Below are 20606 nucleotides of genomic sequence, written 5' to 3' on the forward strand. Positions count from 1 at the left end.
CAATGACGACATGAACCGCCCGCGAGCACCACATTAACATGCTGGACCCCCAAACATGCAATGCAGTGATCGTGTCCATCATCCGGAGCCAGGAAACCCCCATATCCAGAAACGCACAGTCGGAGCGCCATCCTGAAAAGGACGTGCTGCACGACTGTGTTGCTCTTTTAGGAAAGTTTGCAACAATACGCACCGCTCTGGAGGACCGGACCCAAAGAACCGCAGGCAAGGGAGAAACCCAGCTCGACCGTCTGCCACCGCGAAGACCCACTCTGGACCGGGAGACACACTCGTTCGCTCTGAAGTGCTGAACAGCAAGAGGAACCCTCATCGACTCACACAGAAAGGATCTGAAGCGAAAAGGATAGCGTCTGCTGGCTTCAGGTGTGCTTATATGCTGGGATAATTGCCGATGCAGCACACCTGCGCAAGCTTACGCTGCCAATTAATTTCATTCATTGGCCCGTTCAATACTCTCCAGACAAGCGGCTTCTGATCCGAATCCTCCCCATTCGTGGATTTCATCCACTCTATGGCACTGAAGTTCCCCAACCGAAGGGGAACTAACATTTTGAAGACACTGAAACAAGACTGTAAAACACATACACTTCAAGCTTTCTATAGATATGTGTCTCATGTTTTGTTTCGAAGCGTTCCAGCCCATTTTACTGATAAGTTTATAAAAACAGTTCACAGAGAGAGAAAAGACAGAATGCCTACACTGTTTATTATCCTTATTTTGCAAAAGCTCACGTGTTTGTTGTCATTGTGAGTGTACACAATAAAAACTAGACACCTAACAGATTCGATTGATGTATTGATCTCATCTGTACAATCAAAACTGAAAGTATAGTTTAAGTTCATTTGAGCGTTATGAGGTTAAAACTTGTCAGTATGCGTATACGCAGTCTTAGACACCTGGGGGTTAAGCACCAGCATATTGCTTTATTCTTAACCATGACACACATTCTGTATTAATCCAGACAGTGGCAAAAGCTGAACTATTTTGAACATTGACCGCTGCATGTGTGTGAGAACAGCTGATGGTGGCCATAGCAACGACAATTGGCAATGGAACGCGAGCTCACAAATGCATTTTAATCGTAAACAAAGCGGCACACAACGCGTTTTCAACATGGCATTGGTCGCGATATGAGAATATAAAGGGTTAACCAGATAATGTACGAGTGGTTACAAGTAACAAAACACAATTAAATACATAATTTGCAGGCTAGCGAAAACAAGGAGGCAACCATTTTGATCGCACTTACACTTGTGAAATGGAGAAAGAAACTGATCCATTATCCACTGATCCATGTACTGACACAGTTCCTTACATCCATAGTCTTTTCTGATCCTTCCTTTAACAAACGGCAGACGAATCCCCTGCTGTAAGCGTGTAGATTCCAGAAGAACTCGTCAGGAAAAAAACGACAGAAACAGCACAAGGCTGGGCTATAATGCTGTGGTATTTTTGGAAAAATAAACCTCAACCACTGACTCTTTATAGTTTCATCTTTGGGTAGAGAAGAAAACACTAACTTTCCCCTCACACTTTCAGTAATATCAAGCTGAGCACAGCGTCTTCGTCACTTGATTCAACTGGGATATGCTGAAGTGTTTTTGGGCTGTGCCGCAGGTTTCAATATTCCCGGGTTTGTTTTGTATCCACATCATCCATTTGGGCTTATGTTTTGTATCCACATCACGCCCAAAATGGCTAAAGACTCAAGATGAGTTATCAAGATGATCCATTTGAAGCACTATGAGTCGACTCTTTTATAATTGATTCAATAGTTTTAAACACTGTGCACTTTCAGATTTAAGCCTTAGCTGGATATTTCACTTCACTTACAGCTGTGTGACACACTACTGTACATGGAAGGTCATTTTCAAAAACCCATAACAAGGGCTCTTTAATAAAAACCTCAATGGCAATAATGCACTAAATGTTACATCACATTTCTAAATTCACACTGAGATTTTCATTTATCTTCAGAACACAAATTAAGAAATTTTAGATGAAGATTTTAGATAAGATTAATGCAAAAACAGGTTTATCTTATTTAGAAGGTCGTGAATTATGCAGCTAGAGGAACGTATGGCAGCATTTAGTCTTTAAAACGAATACAATAAGGTGGTATGATGCAGTTCCCTTTCGCGCTTACCTCTGCGGACGACTTTTCTGCTGTTACTAGTTTATCGCTGTTGAAGAATTTAAGACAGAGAGGAGTTCTGGTAAAATGATGGTCAGTCTGTGCTTTTTAAAACACTATCGGTTGGGGTTAGGGAAGGAGAAGGGTGGGGTAACTCAGTCAGTCAGTGAACAGTGGTGGATTTACGTGGGAAGAGCAGGCATAAATGGCTCTCGAGAGAGAAATTTGAGATCGCAAAAAGCATACACAGCATCCTCTAGTGGATTCGTGAAAACAAAAACTGCAAATGAACCTAGCTCCTGGAATGTATTTACCGCTTTCCAGAAATGTATATAGGGTTATGTAATCAGAATGAGCTTGGGTTGAATGCAATATTCAAACTTACATTATTTTCAAGAGTTCACACTTTGGCATGCTGTCACTGGAGGGAGCCCTGAGCTCAGAAGATCCTCGAGCCTCGGACACCCTCCCGTTTGAAGTGCGAAAGGAGAGTTTCGAGCTCAGGTATGTCTCGGCAACTCACCTGTGTGTGAACGTGCCGAGATATATCTGGCTAAGATATATGCTGCTATTTTGGAGTAGTCAATTTACTTATAGTGTATGTCTTTGGACGGTGGCAGATACTGGAAAACCTAGGGGAAACCCACGCAAACACAGGAAGAACATGAATACTCTGCACAGAAACGCTGACTGGCCTGGTGAGAGGCTGAAACAGCAGTGTTCTTGCTGTGAGGCAACAGTGCTAACCACTGGGCCACCGTGCCGCCCTATCAGAGAAGGGGAGAAGTAGGGGGATTTCTTAAGACGAAGATGACTGTAGTGGAAAACTCTGGTTAAATATGGTGCAATAAACAGAGCTGATGCGGTACCAGCCGTGTTCAATCATAAGCACTTGGTCCTCTCGAAATGAGGTTATAAATAAACTATGCTTAATTGCCTGCACTAAGGTTCAAATAGAATGCTTTTTTCTTTCCAATGCTCTATTTTTAAATAGTTTTTCATTGTAAACACATGCTTAATAGATGCTTGTGGTCGTTACACTCAAGCCTCACGTCTTTTGAAGCAATCATTGCAAGTTTCTGTTTACAGGTGCTCTGCTGCTGTGCCCAGATACCTTGAAGGTTTTGCTGTTCTTTTTCTTTTTATCAAACTATTACCGAACCCTTGTGTCTCACAGTTTTAGAAGACCCATTTGGTGTGAATGAGCCTTAAAGGCTGATTTATACTTCTGCGTCAACTGCACGGGCATGGGCACGGGCACGTGCGGTCGCATACCCCTCGCCATAGCTGACGCTGATCTCTTAAAAAATGTAACCACACCTCGCAACGACATTTAACGCAAGCTCTATGATTGGTAGCTGTGTCGAGTGTGGGGGGTGCTGAGAGCTATGAGCCCGATGGAATTAGTGTTTACAAGTGTCGAGTCCCATGTAGGAGCTCCAGATGTTTTGTGTTTACCTTATGGTTAAAGTTGTTGTACGTCTGCTGGTTCCCACCTCTGAATGCATGAGTTTTAGTTACTTGTATATTAAGATAGCAATCAGAAAAAAAAAACACCCGTGAAGAAACTCGACACAGAGGAACATAAAAAACTGCTACCAACTAGTGTTCTAGAAGTGTTATTGCAGAGCAATACAAACAGTAAGCAGAAATATAAATACAAAACTACACGCAACGCAGGCACCATCACGCTGATCTCTCGGCACAGAGAAATAAACCAGCCTTAAGAGTGCAATAACAACTAGGTCATTTTAAATTAACCAAAGTTGCCAAGTATGAACTATTGTTTCTGTAGTGATCATAGTACTTCAAGTAAAAAGTCTTGATTTTTTAAATCCATGTAGTAAAGTCTAATTTGCGTTTTGTTAACAGGTTTATAGCCGTGTCCATCCCGCTGAACTACAACAGAAAACATGTTGACTATCGGCAAATTATCTTACTGTCTGCAACCTGGCTGTTGGCGCTGGCCGTAGCATCTCCTGTCATCTTCGGAATAAACAATGTACCCCAAAGAGACCCCAGTGAATGCAAACTCGAGGACAACAATTATGTGGTGTATTCATCCGTCTGCTCCTTTTTCATCCCGTGCCCCATTATGCTCATGCTGTACTTTGGGATGTTCCATGGTTTGCGCAAGTGGGAAGAAACACGCAAAGCCAAACTGAGGAACAGTATCCAGGCCTGCCGGAGTTTACAGCACGCTGCGGTGGCTGCTGCTCTCCCGCCATTAGGGGCTTTGCCTGCATCTCTGCCCCGGGTCATTGAGAGGGATTTGGCCCAGTCTAGTCTTGAAGAACTTGACGACTTCACTCAGCCCGTTTGCCCCTTCCCACCAGAGTATAAGAACAGCACAATACAAACTGTGGCCTACTCTGACATTCAATATGGCCAGAAAACCCAGAGAAAGAAGAGGGCGAAGATCAATGGAAGGGAGAGAAAAGCCATGAGGGTTTTACCTGTTGTTGTGGGTAAGTGCTGAAACAGATTCAAAAAGTATTGCCTGTATGTTTGGTGGTGGAAGTTTGTTTGTTATAGTCAAGTTGGAGTTAAAAGTAAGGTAACGCTTCATTTTGTAATTCTGTAATTTCAATTAGAGGTCGACGTCAAGTCACTGGCGTATTAGTAGAGTGTCTGCATAATGTCTGTTTACTTGGACTTTAAGGAACTTTGCAAGTACTCATGAACCTAGGGCACAGGTGTTCCTGGAGGGCCACAGCTCTGTACAGTTTAGTTCCTATCTTAATTAAACACAGCTGATCAAACTAATTGGCTCCTTCAGTTTAGTTTGCAATCTACAGGTAAGTGTGCTGAAGCAGGATTGGAACTAATCTGTGCAGACCTGTGGCCCTCAAGGAACTGAATTTGACACTTGTGACCTATAGGGGGTGTTCATATGTATCATCTTTTTGACAAGAGAAGGTTGACAAAGGTCCCTTTTTGTTTTAAAAAAAGCTGGCAGCATTTTGGACACAATAACAGAAAAGGGCATCTTGTTGCTAACAGATGCAAAAGTAGCCTTGTGCAGAAATGTTGAGAAAGAGGAAGTTGGCACTTGCGCTGGCTTTTGAAGTTAATAGGGAGGAGAATGGTGGTTCACAATCTCAATGATTTTTGTGGGTTCCTGACATTACAAGAGGAAGGAAATTGTATGGTGCTTTTAACAATTTAAGAGCTCCTGTTGAAAGACGAAGCCTATTTTAGAACTCCTTGTGCTCTGACATAAGTCTACCGACCAGCACCATCTCCATTTTGACTTCAGATGTTGTTATGGAAAAGACAGGCCTCGCTATTCGTTTGTCATTGGTCAGCTGTCAAGAATGGAAGTTGGCTTTAAACATTTTGAACAGAAAAGTTTAAAAGACTTCTAGATATTATAAGTAAATATGAAGGTAAAACTAATTCAAGGGGGTTTCAATTGACTACCATGGCATCTTAATAATCAAGACCTGACACGTCATGAATATGAGGAGGATTTATGCATGCCGACTATTATTAAGTGTCATTCATTTAGTTATGTCATTTGACAATGACATTTGTTGTGTCTTTAATATTACCCTTGACAAACAAATATATCAAAACCTGCCTTTGTTTTTGTTTTGACTACTTGACATTATCAAGACAACATGACTTGTCATAAATCTGTCATAAAGATGATTGTCATGAGGCCATCATAACTGTGTCAAGAGTAATTTACTGGTCATTTTTTTATGTCTTAGTAAGAGTGTCTTTATTCTTATCAATAATTTTATACCAGTGTCATTTATAAATCATTACATTTATAGTATTAAAACGACAGTTTAATAATTTTAATTGGGTGTTTTCACTGTTTATTGGGTTGGGACAGTGAAGGTTAGGGTCATCCTGATAAAGTTTTTTTGCCCTCAAGTCCGAGTCATTTGATTATGTATGTACCGGGTATGTAACGATAACAAAACCCGATCCGATACTTCTATAATACATAAAAGAAAAAAAAAAGAATGAAGATCCAGGATGTTTCTTATTTTTTATTTAATTCCCCTAATTTTAACATTCAACAACTCGGATAACAAACAGAGCATTTCAGAGTAACAATTAAATAACATCAAGTCTTCACCTCTTGCATTCCCAAGTTTACATATCCTACAGTTTGCTATGACAATGTTGGTGTCATCAAATTTTTAATATCTCCAGATCGTAGACATACTTGGGTTGTTGCTAGAACAGATATGGTTGAGGCAGGAAGTTAACGAGAATTATTTATATTATTTATTAAATGTCCCATTAATAATATTTTATTAACGTCAAACCCAACCCTAAACCTAACCACTACAGTAATGTAAAAAGAGTAGTTGTGCCAAGTATTATTTAGGTTATTTGTTAAATTACCCAATAAGTTGTATTTATTTATAAAGATACTCGTGCTTTCTGCTTTAAGCTGCTTCCGTGTTTTACTTTGCCAGCATATAATCAATAGTGTCTCTGCAACTGTTTTTGTGTGAAGTCAAGAAAGAGGTATAACTATCGATGTCTTAAAAAATAATAAGAATATATGAAGAGTTTGGTTGAAAACGCGATAAACTATTTTTTGACATTTTTTTTTACTATTCAGGGTTTCTGTGTGGTCTTAAAAAGTCTAGAATTTTAAAATCGAAATGTAAGGCCCTAAAAAGTCAGATTGTCAGACAGATTGTCATTTATTTGTTTATGTCAAGTTGGCATAACAAATACTTCTCAAAAAATGTCACCTTTGCATTTAATATGACATAACTGAGTGAAGAAGACATTTTGACAGTTGTCATAAACATGCATAAAATCTCATTCATATTCATGACTTGTTATATAATGATTATAAAGGTTTTATGACAGTCAAGTACACCTCTGAGCAGCTTCAAAAAGTTGAGTGTGAACATAGCCTCAGTTTACTTACTTTAACTAGGCCTGTTACAATTATAAAAAATAGCTTTTACTTCGTTTTTTAAATGCTGGGGGATGGCACAAAGCAATGGTGCCCCAGGGATACCCTTGGTGCACTTTCCAGAATATGTACGTATTTGTACTATTTAGTTTTTAAAACTGAACCTTTATCCAATTTGTCTGCTGGACTGCTCCATGATTGAGGGTGGGGGACAAATTTGCGCATTTGTGATGTAATAAACATTAAACATTTTTTACAATATATTATAGAAAATGATACTACTGTATATATAATTTATAGGTTTAATTTATACTTCGGGCAGCACAGTGGCGCAGTGAGTAGAGCTGTCGTCTCACAGCAACAAGGTCGCTGGTTCGAGCCCAAGCTGGGCCAGTTGACATTTCTGTGAGGAAATGTCAACTGTATGTTCTTCCTGTGGTGGCTTGGGTTTCCTCCGGGTGCTCCGGTTTCCCCCACAAATCCAAAGACATGCAGTACAGGTGAAATGAGTTAGTTAAATTGTTCAGTGTATGTGTGTGAATAGAAGTGTATGGGTGTTTCCCAGGGATGGGTTGCAGCTGGAAGGGCCTTGCAGCATATGTTTTATTTAGTATAAAACATATGCTGAATAAGTTGGCTGTTCATTTTGCTGTGGTGTTGATTTAATAACAATAATTCACACTCAGAGCACAAGATGGGTACCCCCTGCTATTTTTCCCATGTGTTCTTCAATCCATATGCTATCCTGGGGCAGCCCTGCTGAGCTTCAGTGGGTGACAATGTAAAAGCTGCAGAGAGTTTGCTGCTATTTAATGACATAATTCTTATCACTCAGCTCTTACTCTGATCTTCTGTAGTAAAATGATGTCAATAAACTTCAATAAACTCCTTTGTTTATGTGGAGGTTGATATGAATTCCTGCCTGTGATTTTAGATACATTAAAACCACAACATACAATTCTAAATACATCTGTCTGAACCATTTCTTGTGTATAATTGTAATGTAGTCTATATTTCACCCACAACACAACTCAGGAGAAAAATACTCTGGCATCGTAATGGTGCGTTCACATCAGATGCGGATAAAGCGTCAAGCGCAAGTGATTGTCATGACGATCAGTGACCAACGGAGGGTAGTTCACAGACTCTGAGAATTGACTACAGCGCCCAAAAGACTACAAGTTCATACATACCACGCGCATTACACCCGGTCCACGTACGATGATTGGCTCACAGCTGTTCCTGTTTCCTGTTAATTACCTGGACTATTTATACAACCATTTCACCTCTGTTTGTCACAGCATCGTTTGTCTTTCTTGTCATCAGTTTCTAGTAAGTCTTAAATATCGAGTTTGTTGTTACCTTAGTCTTGTTCCTGATCCTGTTTCTGTCATAGTTTCTTGTCTTGCAGTTTATTTGTTACTTTGTTATTTTTGAACACCGGGCATCTTGTTTTTCTGTTTGCTGCACAATTGTAAATAAACCTGCACTTGGATTCACACCTTTTTGTTCCTGTTTTGATCACACTAACGTGACAGTGATGTACAAGTAAATGCAAAGACATGAATAGACATCCTGTGGCACTATTTACATAAATGAGGCCGTGCGAATGATGCGATTCATGCAATTGAAGCAGCATGAATTGAGCATTTGCGTTGGAAAATCTCAACTTCAGTCGACATTCACGCATACAGAAGCTTGCTCTTGTAGAGGTGTGATTATGACATATCATCTATTGTTGGTGTCACAGGGGGAAATCCTCCTGCCGACATGAAAGAACAGCTCATCAAACTGGGCTCAGCTTAGTTGAAAGCACTAGTGAAAGCTTCCATCATCCAGGTAGTTTCTGGAGGAGTTGATGAACTCAGAGCTGGGTGAAACTCTGTAAGGATCTAGTAGACTCGGACAGCGCCAAACGAATCTACACCGTTTTTCATTCTTCATTAATTACATAAAGCACAGCTGATCTCTTCATGAAAACCATGATAGCCATTTAGCAACAAAACCAGAGTCACCTGGGAGACAGAATCCCTACCCATGACTCAAATCCATGTATATTGTTGAGTGAATTTCATGCACGAAAGAAACAACTTTAAAGCAAATTAAGCTAACAAACCTAAAATGCTCACACGTCTCTTTAAACGTGAATAGCGCAATTTATTTGTGCATGCCACATCTGGTATGAACAACCCTTCAGGATAGCTCAGTCACTCCTAGCTAAACATCTGAAAAGATTGTTATTTACCAAGTCATCTACTTAAATTGTTCCAATATTTTATGACATCTGAAGGATGATTAAGAATTTGCATGAGCTGCAGGAGTGACAGAGCAGAGCCTATTAATATTAACGACCCTTCCAAATATGGTCAAAACCAACCATATCACATTAGAGCTAAATACCATGGATTGGAATTGGATTGGAATTTCTTTATTGTTGGGCAATTTGGTTTACATCAATAGCTGACAAAGATCAATACACAAACAAACATAGAAATAACATTCATTCATTCATTTTCTTGTCGGCTTAGTCCCTTTATTAATCCGGGGTCGCCACAGCGTAGTGATCCGCCAACTTATCCAGCAAGTTTTTACGCAGCGGATGCCCTTCCAGCTGCAACCCATCTCTGCGAAACATCCACACACACACACACCCATTCACTACGGACAATTTAGCCTAATTCACCTGTAATGCATGTCTTTGGACTGTGGGGGAAACCGGAGCACCCGGAGGAAACCCACGTGAACGCAGGGAGAACATGCAAACTCCACATAGAAACGCCAACTGAGCTGAGGCTCGAACTAGCGACCCAGCGACCTTTTTGCTGTGAGGCCACAGCACTTCCTACTACGCCACTGCCTTGCCCATAGAAATAACAGTAAACAATAAAATTAATCCTGATCAAGTAAAATATTAATAAAAAAATTACCAACTAAAACATGTTCAAGAGCAGGTATATCAAATATACATAAGCAAATACTTAAAGCTTGTTAAGTAGCCCAACAGCAGTTGGAACAAATGAAAGCAAATATCTCTTGGACCTAGCTCGTCTGAAATAAGTATACCTGATGGCGTGCGTGGTTCTCATCTACTAAAACTGACATAGCCCTCTGTATGACTCTCACCTCATACACATGCCCAATGCTGTTAAGATTTGTGCCCAAAATCTTTTGAGATTGAGGTGAACAATTTTTGTAAGTCTGTTTTAACTTCTCACCCTCAGATTACCATAGCAGCACACCAGCATGGTTCGAAATGGACCGGTAAAAAAAAAATCTGGAGAATTTTACCTAAGCTACATGCATTCTGTTTAGATTAAATCGTAGCACAGTTTAACACATTGCATGAATGCGTTTTATGGCACCTTTGAACATGTGCCGCCTTGTTTGATGTTTAATGTACTTTCAACTGGAACATGAAGATCGGAACATATCAAGTCATTCCTCCCTTTCTTTACAAAAATAGACAGTAGCGTTTTGTTTATATCAAAGCTCTGCCAGTCAGAGTCATCGAGTTGAAGAAGCATCTGACTTCTAATAGCCACAGCCTGTAAAAGCAATGCTACATCTGTCTAACCATTTCTCTGCTTTACAATAAAGCATTCAGTTTTGTGGTTTCATGGTAGCACATATGATCTGCTCTGTGCTGCTTTATCCCAGACTTCTAGGGGCCCTAAGCTAAATTCAGAGAGGGGGCCTATGTCAGTGCATTGATAAAAAAAAAAAAAATTCCAAAATGACCCCAAATCCCTTAATCTGTTCATTCGGAGCAGTTTCGTTGTTAACAAACAACAGTGAATTGCAACAATCTGTGGCACAATAACAATAGGAATTTAAGGATACCTTCCTTAAGGATAAGGAATTTATAATACCTCAGTGGTCTGAATACTGTATTATAAAGGCATTCAGTTACTTTAATAACTGTTCATGTTAATTAAACCTGACAAAAATAAAATTTTTACAAATTTTGGATGGATCTTCTTAGTCAACAGCATGCAACCATGTTTTAGCATCAAAGAAAGATGGGTTTATTGCTTGTCAAAGATAAAACAACATTTAAATACATGTGTTTACTTAAAAATAACATCTGTGAAAATGCACATCAAGGACAGAAAGCAAATATTATAATTTTACAAATAATAATTTTATTCACATCAGATGCACTGAACTGTTTAGGAAACTACAATGTTTTTTTTGTTCCTCTCCCAGTTAAACAGCCACTTATCATCATATATATTTTAGTGTAAAAGTTGATAAATTAAAATTTAAATATAAAAATTACTATAATCAAATGTTAATTTCAGCAGGAAACTTACAGCTTATGTACACTTTAGGGGAAGATATTCTGAAACTGTAGCTTGATAAGCTACATGCTGCTTATCTGGAAAAGTAGCTAAGCTACTTTCAAAGTACAGTTACCAAAAAGCAGCTAGCTACACTACAAGTTAGCAGGTTGTACTGTATAATGCAATATAAATGTACTCCCTTTAAAGTAGCTAGTTACTTTGAAGCTATTATTTCTCAAAGGCATAATACGACAAGAATAAATGTAAAATTAAATTTTAAATATTTTTGTCATTCATTCATTTTCCCTAGTCACTGATTTATCAGTGGTCGCCACATCAGAATGAACTAGCAACTATTCCAGCTTTTTTTTTTTAATGCAGCCGATCCCTTTCCAGCCACAACCCAGTACTGTTAAACACCCATAGACACTCACACTTACACGGACACACCCATACACTACTGACAATTTTACCAACTCACTTATACTGCGTGTATTTGGACTGTGGGGGAAACCGGAACACCCTGAGGTAACCCACTTAAACATATGGAGTACATGCACTGTAATAAATAAAATTTAAAAAAGAGTAAAACTATGATACTTTTGTAAATTTAATTATAAATGGCTGTTATTATTGTAGCATGTGATTGTAAGATGACGCTGTGCTGCTTCAGACTATAGTAGGTTCATTAAATGTACTGTAGTTGTTGTCAAGGTACTTGCTGGGAAAAGTAGCTAGCTACTGGAGAAGCTACATTGTATCATAAGTAGCTGACTGAGCTACAGGTTGACAAAGGGTGCTTTCACACATGAGTCGATTCAGTTGTTCCGAAATAGGGATTAAAATTGTTACAATGTTGCTCTTTGTTCTTGGTGCAGTTCACTTTCACACGGCAAAGTTCCTAAATGGACCAAAAGAGCTAAAACAAGTCACATGTGAGTTAACTGTACACTCTTACATTGGTCAGAGTTTCATGGTTTATTTTGCAGAGTCTCGCTCAGCTGTCATGCATCCTTATTTTAATTTATGGCGATGAGCTATGAGACATTATAAGCAGAAAGCTGTGCTTTTAATTTTGAATGGTGATGCCCACAGACATCATCACCAGATATAAATCAGAGGTGAGACTCTCTCATGCACAGCCCTTGGCTAGACTGCAGTTCGGTCAATGTTCCTAACAGATAAACAGCTCTTGTTAATAGTTCAGCATGCTTTCACTTTCTTATTTAACATGAAACATTTACCGGTAGGAATGACATCTCACCCTACTCATTATTATGTCTTCCTATAGCCATATATGCCTATTTTATATCCATAAAACACTGTGATATAGCCGGTCACGAATCGTTTTGCTTTCTCACTACAATCAATCCACTCCAGAGTTCGTTTTAATCAAGCTAAGACCACCTCATTCAGGCATTCTCAGACCGGTCGATTTGGTGTGGATCCGAGCACGGTTGCTGGTTTCACAAATGCCAAACGAACCATGCTAACTGGGCAAACAAGACAGGTTTCGAAACAAAAGTCTAAGTGTAAAAGCACCCTAAGTGAAATGTAGCTGTGGTCAAACTCTTTAACAATGTAGTTAAGCTAGTTCAGGGCTCGAAATGAACTTTTTTACTTGGTAGCACCGGTGCTCCCAACGTCAAATATTTAGGAGCACCAAAACAATTTTAGGAGCACCAGAAAAAATTTAGGAGCACTCACCAAAAATGAATGAGCACCGTTGCAAATTGTTTTTTTAAGGGATTTATTGTATTTTAAAACAACATTAATAGGACTGACAAAAAAACAGAAAAAACTATCTAACTAATGGTGCGAAGACATTGATATTTGTGAGCAATAATTCCAAAATGAATGTCTAATAATTAGGCCATAGAATATTAATAATGATAAAAATAACAATAATAGTAACAATGAATTCCATTTCTCATTATGATACTGCCTTGAATGTGCTTGAATGCAAGTTATCTGCTATAAAAAGTCTGTTACTTTATGAAAAATAATTGTATAGTTTGCATCAAACAAAAATGAAGCATTGCAGTAAGAAATATTTATTTTGTACTGCTGTTTTTATATGCATGTCAATTTAATAAATAATATTTCTGCTACAAAACAAACAAAAGATTATAATAAATCATTCAATTCAATGATGAAAGCTGGAAAGCAGTCATCAGTCAATAAAAAAAAAAAATAATATACACCTCAAACAAGAATAGACAAAAGAAAGTAAGTAAAGTCTCACTTCTATCACTCTTTAAAAGTTTTGGTTTCAGTTTGTGTCAATTTAAAGGTTCAGTCTGAGCTGATCTTCATGTTTCTGTGTTAGTGGAAAAGCAGGCGAGTCAGCCGACTCAATTTATGAGCAGGCAGAGCAGGATTCTTGCGCTAACCATCGGCGCAATACCGGTCTTTGTTATGAGCCGCAGTTTCAGTGTAAACTTGGTAAAGGCGAGCTTCTTTGGCAATGATAGGTACAGTATTAGATTTGACTTTTAGCGGACATTTGCGTTGAACACGCAGTGAATGCAACGCATGGAGATTCGGGCACCTTCTCCAAGAAGCGCATACTCGATTGATCTCAGCTGGCGGATAATTATTCACCACGTGACGTGTCATGATCGCTCTCATCTGCGCCTCAACTTTAGGTGGGGTTTGCAAACCTGCGTGCTTTAAGTTTTTACTCTTCTGCCGCTTGCATTTCCCGTGGTCATAAAAGCTCCTTCCCTGTCATCTGACAGCGGAATACCTTAAGTGAATGACAGCTAATATGAACCAATATAGCGGCAGGGAAGAGCGATTCAGCACGTTTTTACAAAAAATCAAAACAGGTCGCACTACAACCATTATCTGCAGTCGCACTAATGCACCCAAATATATTATGAGGTCGCATAGATTAATTTTCGGGTGCATATGCGACCAAAATGGTCGCAATTTCGAGCCCTGTAGTTGCTGAGCTACTTGTAACTGTAGATATTTACATTAGATGTTTCCTATGCTATTGTTGTGCATATTGGAATGCGTCAATAGAGCTGCCAGGGTAGTGCTTATTTGAAATGAATGTGGGAGCAAGGTGCAGTGGAGGGCTGGCCATCTGGAGTCATAGATATATAGACTTATATACATATATCTATGATTAGGAGTTTTTCTGGTGATCAGAATGCAAATATATATATTTTTTAAATTAAAAAAATGATAGTTTTACATCACTTTTCTACATCTACTGTATGAGTGACCGCACAGGCATTGCAGACAAAGAGCATGTGTTTATGTACATGGAAATGTATAATCCACCCTGTTAAATTTGATCTAATCGATGTCCTGAAACAGACAACCTTCTACGTTTTAACTTCTAATGCTAATGGAGGGAGCGATTTGTTTGTGACTGAATCTTTGTTATGAACGATTCATGGGAACCATCAATATCCCTGCATCTCAATGTGCACAACCACCTTTCTGATCTTAATGTATTTATAATTTTAAATAATTTAGGGTGGAAAGTATGCACAATGAGCCGCAAGCACTGTTATGTTATCACGCGTCCTTATAAGTTACTTAAAAAGCTAGCCGTTACTTCACTTAGCCGACAGTAAGTTTCTGGCACCGCAGCATCTTCTTGTCATATTTCATTTACATTGTTTGCTGGTTTTATTCTATAAAATTAGCATAAGCCTAAAATTTAATGCAAGTTGGTGCTACTTTGCCTTCTGGTGTATGCAGTAAGAGATTGTATTAAAATCAATAATGTTACTTGTTTAGCACAAAAGTTCATTACATTAAAAAAACATAAAAAAACTTAATCTTATCTATGAAATGCATTTATGCTTTGTTTTCTTTGTTTGGTCATTACTACACCTGTACACATCGCTAAAGTTCAGTATCTTCACATTGGCTTTAGTCTTGATTAAGTGCAGTTGAATGATTTTTTTCCTGGGAGCACTGTACAAATATGGCGGCGGTATTGATGCATGCTCAGGGTCCGTATGTGATATCTAGTGTATATATCTATGATTTGCAGCTACTCATTTACTTATATTTACATTTACTCATTTAGCAGAGGCTTTTATCCAAAGTGACTCACAAGTGAACTTCCCTAAACTGCTACTGTAGATTAGCTTCTTATGTAGTTACAGAAAAAGTGTAAACACTTTTACTTTTGTCATGGGGAGAGATCCTATTCTTAAAACTCTTTGGGTCAAAAAAGTGTCTTAGTTTGCTGTAAATTATTCCCTTGCTAAGATGATCGGTTTATCTGTAAGCCACTTACAGCTTTAGTCTGACTCAATAAAGGACAACAAGTTAACACCTTTACATGACCACGTTTTGTACTTGTTAAGCATAATCCAGTTAAGAACGTCACTGTTCTGTTGTGTTTCATGACACTTTAAACTTTTGGGCCCACTTTATATGAAGTCTCTTAAACAACTATGTAGTAATTTCAAAATATAAATACAAAGTACTTACTGTGTTCATAATACATTGCAAATGATTTCTAGTGCTCTTGAGGTGGGATATGGGTAGGGTTAGGAACAGGTTTGGTGATATGGGTAGGTTTAAGGTGTGTCAGATGGTCAACAGTGTAATTAAGGATGTAATTACAGAAATTATTTACCGATATGATTGCATGCAAGTATTTAATTAGTCATAAGTGCAATATAAAAACATGTATTTGCACCATATTGCAACAAATGATTAACTTTAGTGTACATACATATTACCTACGGCCACTTAAATTAAAGTGGGACAAAACTGTATATGAAAAATATTATATGAAACACTGTAGCATGCTAAATAAGCTGACAGAACCTCAGAGTCTGTGGTGCACTTTGGTATGAATGCAACACGAACCAAAGAGTAAATAAAAATAAATAAATAAAAAAATGTGTTGAAAAAATGGTCAAAAAACTGGCCGCAGGTCTTCCAGGAATATTTTGTTTAATTAAATAACCATTAAACAAACTTAAATGCAAAAACTGTAAAAAAAAAAAAAAATACCAGTTTATTACTGTTGACAATTTGCATTAAAACAGAAACGACTGCCCTATACACTGTATGTATGTGTGTGTGTGTGTGTGTATATGTGTATATATATATATATATATATATATATATATATATATATATATATATATATATATATATATATATATATATATATATATATATATATATATATATAATAAATGTCCTTATACAGATTAATTCATGTAATTATGCATGAAATCTCTAAATATTTCATTATTTTTTCCACTTTAAACACACATTTAAATAAAAATAAAAAAAATGTAAAGAATGATTAGAAAAACCTTAGGTACAAATAATTGCTGTTGTCAAGAAACACTGTAAATATAACTATAAACTATAATATAGTTCAACAAATATTTTTGGGAAATGTAGGTTTAACTCCAAAACAATTTGTTTGAAAAAATACAAAATATTATATATCTAATTTATTTATTTATTTATTTATTTATTTATTTATTTATTTATTTTTACAAATAACACATTTACTCATCATTTAACAAAAACGAGGTCAGTTTCATGTGAGGATGCCTGCACAACAAAGTTGAGGATCAAATAGCAGTTTACTAAGAGAATCGTGTTGCGGTTAAAGGTTGACAAATGACATTTGCTTTGAAAAAACAGAAACATCATGTAATACCAAAACAGCACAAGCGATAACTGTACAATAAATTGTTTATTACAGAAAATCTCTGTAAAAAAAAAAAAAAAAAAAAAAAAAGGTATTTCACTGTATAATAAAAAAAAAATTAAAATTCTGTAAAAAAAAAATCTGTCCCACTTTCTATTAAGTGGCCTTAACTACTATGTACTTACATCAAAAGCTAAAAATACAATGTACTTACTATGTTTATAATGTATTTGAGAACACTTGTGGTGCATTTGAGTTTGGATAGAGGTTAGGTTATGGACAGGTTTGGTGGCATGGGTAGGTTTAAGGCTGAGTTCAGGTGTAAGGGATGGTCAACAGTGTATTTACAAATGTAATTACAAAAGTTAATTACATACATGTATTTAATCAAGCATAAGTACACAGTAAATACATGTATTTACACAATAAGTACATTGTAACAAACTATTAATTCCTGTGTAAAAACATATTAGTTAAGGCCACTTAATATAAAGTGGGACCAAAAAATCAGACAATTACCTGTAAAATAACATTTATTTTTTACAGTGATACAAGGTGTGCTGTTACAAGATGCAATTCTAAAAAGGACATAATGCTTTTTTTGTCATCATATGAGCTATATTGAGGTGATAGATATCCACTGCACATTTTATAAGTGTGCAGTTCTCAATTCTGATTTCTAAGCTGATAAAAATTCTATCAAGCTCACATGTAATCGGCGGATTTAACCCAGATCAAAGCATTACTTTGGATGCTTGAAATGTTTTGCTTCAAAATATACATTATAAAAGCCATTTTGTTTTGTATAGCTTCAGCCGTAAAATTGTCTGCATCGAAGCTGAACAAACCAAAGCCTAACCTGTTGTTTTCTTTATTGGACTAATAAACTAAACTACCAGTGTGAGCACAACCTTATAGTTAGTCAACAGATTGACAACCATCAAAATAAAGTGTAAGCATTGACTATTTCATTAATCAAATTACTTAAATAAGCAGAATCAAGGTGACCCAGTGGCACAGTAGGTAGTGCTGACGCTTCACAGAAAGAAGGTCGCTGGGTCACTGGTTCGAGCATTGGCGTTTATTTGTGGAGTTTGTATGTTCTCCCTGCGTTCGCGTGGGTTACCTCGGGGTGCACCGGTTCCCCCCACAGTCCAAAGACATCTGGTGCAGGTGAATTGGGTAGGCTCAATTGTCCGTAGTGTATGAGTGTGAATGGGTGTGTGTGGATGTTTCCCATAGATGGGTTGCGGCTGGAAGGGCATCCGCTGCATAAAAATGTGCTGGATAAGTTGGTGGTTCATTCCATTGTGGCGACCCTGGATTAATAAAGGGACTAAGCCGAAAAGAAAAATGAATAAATAAATGAAGCAGAATCAAAGAAGACATAAAAATCCAGTATAATAAATGCTCCTGGAGCTTTTTATTAACGCTTCAGCTTAATTAAGTATGTGTACAAAGTTATTAGCCTTAAAACTTTGCATGAAATTTCCACACAAGTTGACTTTTCCCTGGAACACAGATAAAAATAACCACAGGCAAATCCTCAATCCAATTATGATGTCATGGTTCACCTGGTGCCTTAACCTAATTTCTGGCCCACCATTCATCAACACCAAGACGCAGCAGCAGAATTGCTTTACAAATCTTTCATTTATATTATATTATATTATATTATATTATATTATATTATATTATATTATATTATATTATATTATATTATAGAGTCTTGTTTTACTTTTTTTACTTCTTTTACAGATGTCCTGAAATTCAAACATTTTTTTGTACTTGCTTGTTGTTGATTATAAGGAATTGCATTTTTATTCATAAATTTGTTGTTCATAAATTAAAAAAAAAAAATGTAGTTCATAGTTTTGTCAAGTTTTATCATTATTTACTAATTAATAATTATGTTATGTTGCTCCAAAACATACATAACATTTTCCCATGTAAAAAATAAAGATATATATATATATATATATATATATATATATATATATATATATATATATATATATATATATATATATATATATATATATATATATATATATATATATATATATATATATATATTATTTATTTATTTTTTTAAGTCACACAACAAAATTTTTAACTGTATTGACAATATAACAACCAATATTTGTTTCTAAAATGTCTACTTTAGTGTTTCACAGAAGACTAGCAAGACTAGACTAGACATGACAAGAAAATTAGGATGATGAAATGATGGTGTAAATTCTAAAGACAATATCATCAGACAATCTATCACACATTTAGGCCACATAAAAAAAAAAAAAAAGGTTTGTCTGGTAACCTAAAACGTGCTTTCAAAAAGTAAATCACCTTTAAACTTCATACAGTGGCCTGTCTGTGGGCTGTCCCATTTTCCATTACATGTTTAAACCAATTATATCCTTTGTATATATCCTGATCTATTATTGACTAACTATATGTCATTGGAAAGCTTTCAGTGTGTACTTTTATATTTGACCACTGTTTTGCCGGAAATATTATGTGGTGACAGCAATAATGTATTGTATTTTTAGAAATCGGTAGCTAAATAAATCTAAAGTATACTAGGAGGTATATTAATCCAGAAAAAACAAACAAAAAGCGCTCTGGGGTAAGCTCAAATGTATGGTCGGTGCTCTTTGGGTAAGGGATTCATCGAAACAGCAACAAGAATCAGTCCAAGGCACTCGAATAAAGTGAAAAATTTAAAAAGCCTTTATTCACATGGCTAAATCTCTAAAAACCTATGCGTTTCGGCAGAAGTCTGCCTTCACCAGGGTAACAATGATCAGGTGCGTCTAGAGTGTCTTTTGAGTACTAGGAGGTATGTTCTTTGTTATGAAAAGCCAATAAATACACTTACAATATTACTCACTGTCATGAGGACATTGTTTTGAAATATAGGCATATGAATCTGTATTGTGGCGACACGGTGGCGTAGTAGGTAGTGCTGTTGCCTCACAGCAAGAAGGTCACTAATTTGAGCCTCGGCTGGGTCAGTTGGTGTTTCTGTGCGGAGTTTGCATGTTCTCCCCGCATATGCATGAGTCTCTGCTGGGTTCTCCGGTTTCCAAAGACATGCGGTACAGGTGAATTGGGTAGGCTGAATCGTCAGTAGTGTATGAGTGTTTATGGATGTTTCCCAGAGATGGGTTGAGCTGGTTGGGCAGCCACTGTGTAAAACATGTGCTGGATAAGTTGGTGGTTCATTCTGCTGTGCAATAAATGAATGAATGAATCTGGGTAATCTGTGGTAACCAGTGGTCCTTTAGGAATCATCATTCATTCATTTTCTTTTTGTCTTAGTCCCTATATTAACCTGGGGTCGCCACAGCGGAATGAAGCGCCAACTTATCCAGCATTTGTTTTTACGCAGCGGATGACCTTTCAGCAGCAACCCATTTCTGGGAAACATCCATACACACTCATTCACACTCATACACTACGGACAATTTTTCTTAACCAATTCACCTGTACCACATGACTCTGGGGGAAAACGGAGCACCCAGAGGAAACCCACGCAAACGCAGAGAGAACATGCAAACTCCACATAGAAAGAAACGCCAACCGACCCAGCCGAGGCTCGAACCAGCGACCATCCTGCT

At 37.2% G+C, this 20606-nt stretch overlaps 2 protein-coding genes across 3 annotated transcripts in view; one reads left to right on the top strand and one right to left on the bottom strand.

Annotated features, from left to right (window-relative positions):
- LOC147843209 (uncharacterized) overlaps nucleotides 1-20606 on the bottom strand; it is a 527423-nt gene that overhangs the window by 34505 nt on the left and 472312 nt on the right. The window lies entirely within an intron of this gene.
- drd4b (dopamine receptor D4b) overlaps nucleotides 1-20606 on the top strand; it is a 43765-nt gene that overhangs the window by 9405 nt on the left and 13754 nt on the right. Inside the window, exons 3-5 of one of the 2 annotated variants that reach the window (XR_015494726.1) lie at nucleotides 4029-8150; nucleotides 8589-9617; nucleotides 9662-10762. Coding sequence is in view for 1 of the 2 variants with exons in the window: in NM_001012618.1 (NP_001012636.1) it covers nucleotides 4029-4624 (596 nt within the window). In the remaining variant the exon portion in view is untranslated. Of the gene's footprint in view, nucleotides 1-4028; nucleotides 8151-8588; nucleotides 9618-9661; nucleotides 10763-20606 lie in introns of those variants that run through there. The other variant, NM_001012618.1, reaches the window with a different exon arrangement.

Source organism: Danio rerio, chromosome 7, assembly GCF_052040795.2.
Source record: "Danio rerio strain M-AB ecotype USA chromosome 7, GRCz13ab, whole genome shotgun sequence".
NCBI classification, from domain to species: domain Eukaryota; kingdom Metazoa; phylum Chordata; class Actinopteri; order Cypriniformes; family Danionidae; genus Danio; species Danio rerio.